At 48.2% G+C, this 3,143-nt stretch overlaps 1 protein-coding gene across 3 annotated transcripts in view; it reads left to right on the forward strand.

The window, feature by feature from the left end:
- The window catches only part of CCDC112 (coiled-coil domain containing 112), a 49,619-nt gene that overhangs the window by 19,196 nt on the left and 27,280 nt on the right, over positions 1 to 3,143 (forward strand). For all 3 annotated transcript variants that reach the window (XR_003094178.1, XR_003094179.1, XM_006023990.3), the window contains exons 5-6: positions 675 to 750; positions 1,227 to 1,617. Coding sequence is in view for 1 of the 3 variants with exons in the window: in XM_006023990.3 (XP_006024052.1) it covers positions 675 to 750; positions 1,227 to 1,617 (467 nt within the window). In the remaining 2 variants the exon portion in view is untranslated. The remainder of the gene's footprint in view (positions 1 to 674; positions 751 to 1,226; positions 1,618 to 3,143) is intronic.

The following is a 3,143-nucleotide window of genomic DNA, read 5'->3' on the forward strand; positions in this document are numbered from 1 at the left end:
GGCCCCGGGGGGGTTGGGGGCCGGGTGCAGCCCAGCAGCTACAGGCAGCTAGTGTCAGTCGCTCCTAGGGCTGCTGCAGCCAGGCCTGGGGTGATTGCCACGTCCCACGCCGCCCGGGGCTCCGCTTGTCCACACTTGCCCCAGTCCGTGCTAGAGCAGCCTACACCAGCTGCCTGCACCAGGACACAGAGGCTTGTGGCAGGAGTCTGGCAACACCCTAGAGGGGCTTTTACTTCCCCTCTCACAGATAAAATGAGATTATGTTAATATATTTAATTTTACCACTTTTAGCCTTGTGCAACCAGTTTTCAGTTATATCAGCGCAGCCCAGGAGCAGAGGTGCAGACAAGCGGAGCCGAGGTGTGGGAGGGGACAGGCAAAGCACTGTGCAGCCCAGTGCAGGCAGCTGGTGCCGGCTGCTCCCAGGGCCGCTGCAGCTGGAGCTGGGATGAGTGGGGCTGTGGCCCTTTCTCCTCCCCTCACAGACTTACCTGTTTGGGGCGCGGGGGGGTCTATGCCGATCGCGTAAGAGCAAATTTACCTTGCATATAACGAATTATCGATCTAAATGTGCTTATCTCATAAGAGTAAATTTGCATATAAAAAAACCTGCATAAATCAAGGGAAACCTGTACAGAGAAAGTGATACTTGCTTCTTTTTCTTCTTTTTGTAGTTGTTGAAAAGCTCCGAGAAATGATGGAAGAAGTTGAAAATGCAATAAATGCTTTTAAGGAAGAGCAGAGACAAATGTATGTTTCTACATGCTTCGTTTCATAAACAGCATGCTTTTACTAATTTTTAAAATTAGATTTTATTTAGGGCAAGATAAATGTCATACCTCTAAGTGTATGTGGTGATACTACACAATAGCCATATAATTAAAGGCATTTCAGTATGGCGTTCTAGATCATATTAATCTAATTTTTGAAGGCATGTCATTTTTCTTTTTTCATGTCTCTCTATGGCACCACAACAGGAAAGAATTACTGTTCTGAGTGCCCTAACTGTACGTGTTCCGCCTCTATTTCTTTTGATCCTTAACTCCGAATTTCAGGGGCTTATAGTGTTTCAGTAAAGCCCCTCCATAATGTATTTCATCCTAAGTTACTTATGTATCTGCATTCTCTTAAGTAGATTTTTGTCTGGGAATTAAGAACATCCAGAGATTATTTCCTGTGCATGGATGATGGGGTTTTTTTTATTTTAATTTTATCTTACCTTTTAGATATGAAGAACTTCTGAAGGAGGAGAAGATTGCTACTAACGAGCTCAGTGCATTAGAGAAAAAAATTGAGATGTGGGCACTGGGTAGCACAGCAGCAGAAAGAGTTTTCCAAATGCCATCAGGTAAGATTTCAATGGATAAAACGCTACAAAATCATCTGCCTGAAGAAGTAGTAGAATTTGAAAAATTTCTTCAGCAGTCAGGAGGACGACAAGGAGGCTGGGATGATTATGATCATCAACTCTTTTTGCAAATATGGACAAAACATAAAGGAAAGGCATCCTACATAGATGAAGTTCTTGAGTGTCTCACTGGAAGAACAAAAGAAGATATTCTACAGCATGAGGAATGGTATCGAGAATTCCAGATATTACAGGAAAGAAAAAAAGAGGTAAGAGAATTTTGAATATTTTTAAAAAATATTTTTAAATATGGTTTTGGCTTTTAAAAATACAGACCTACCTGCTTCTGTCTGCTTCCCTAGCTGTTACAGCAGATGCAGCATTTTTCCCACAGATGGTAAACAAAACAGGTTCTCTAGTACTTCACTCTGCAAATGCTGTTTTAAAGATGATTCTCTTGGCACATATTGTAGTGGTGTATGTATTGGCCAAACATATTTGTCACAGAGCACTTAGGTGCCCTGCTCCTATAAAGAGGGGGAACTGCTAGGGAAAGAGCCCTAGCAGTGAGTAAGGAGCCCAGCTGTGGGTCACCAGGGCAACTAGAGTTAGCTAGTGACCCACACCTGCCAGCAGTCAGCTGACAGGAAGGGGCAGGGCCTGGCTCCCATAGAAACCCTAGGGCTGAGGCCAGGATGGTAGTTCCCTGCTGGCAGCCAAGGGGGAAGGAGCTTTCCCAGAGCAAGCAAAGGGGAGAGGCCTGACTGCAGGTACAGCTGCTGACACTGGTGAGGGATGGAGCACCCCTGGGGTGGCTTGCATGATGTTGTTATAGCTGGGCAGCTTGAGTTTGTTATAGCCCAGGGGCTTGTGTTTTGTTTACTGTGTAAGACCGGTGGCTTGGGTGAGGCTATAAGGGGATGGAGGAGGCCTCATAGGGGACTCATGGTAGCGTGGGGACCCCAGCCCCAGAGAAGGGGGCAGCAATTGAGAAGCCCCAGGGAGTGGGCAGCATTGGGGGGGGTGTCGACCCTGAGTGCCAAAGAGGGTGCAGCGTTGGGGGTGTGCCGACCCCAAGCACCCAGTGAGGCACAGAGTGAGACAGGGCTGCGGAGGGCCCAGAGAGAACAAGGGGGCCAAATTATAACAAGGCCCAGACCGAACAATGTCAGTTCCATCTGTGAGGCTTGGGGCGTGGTGAAAGGGGTGGTTGGAGCCACGTATAGCCCATAAGGCTAGGGTGTCCCGAAACCCCCACTGTAGAACAGGACCCATTGGGGTCCGGGAGTCCATGGGGTCAGAATGTACAACAAACCGTGTCAAAGAGGGTGTAAAGGCAGCCTCCCAAATATATATATTTTCCATCAAAGACGTGGCGGACAAGAATCGAGGGTGCCCATTGGGCCAACTTGGCATGGTAAGGGGGCCTTGGGGAGATCACGGCCATCCTTGAATTGCCCGCCGGGTTGAATCCTCTGGGCAGACTGCGCGGACCCCACCCATTTACCTCTTAACGGTTTCACGCCCTCTTGAACTCTCTCTTCAAAGTTCTTTTCAACGATGCAAATTGGCTGGAGGGTCGCACCCAGAGAGTCATGGTGGATGGGTTGGTTTCGACCTGGAAGGGTGTGGGAAGTGGGGTCCCACAGGGTTCGGTCCTTGGACCGATACTCTTTAATGTCTTCATCAGTGACTTGGACGAGGGAGTGAAATGTACTCTGTCCAAGTTTGCAGATGACACAAAGCTATGGGGAGATGTGGACACACCGGAGGGCAGGGAACAGCTGCAAGCAGA

This window comes from Alligator sinensis, unplaced genomic scaffold (genome assembly GCF_000455745.1).
Source record: "Alligator sinensis unplaced genomic scaffold, ASM45574v1 scaffold609_2, whole genome shotgun sequence".
NCBI lineage: Eukaryota > Metazoa > Chordata > Crocodylia > Alligatoridae > Alligator > Alligator sinensis.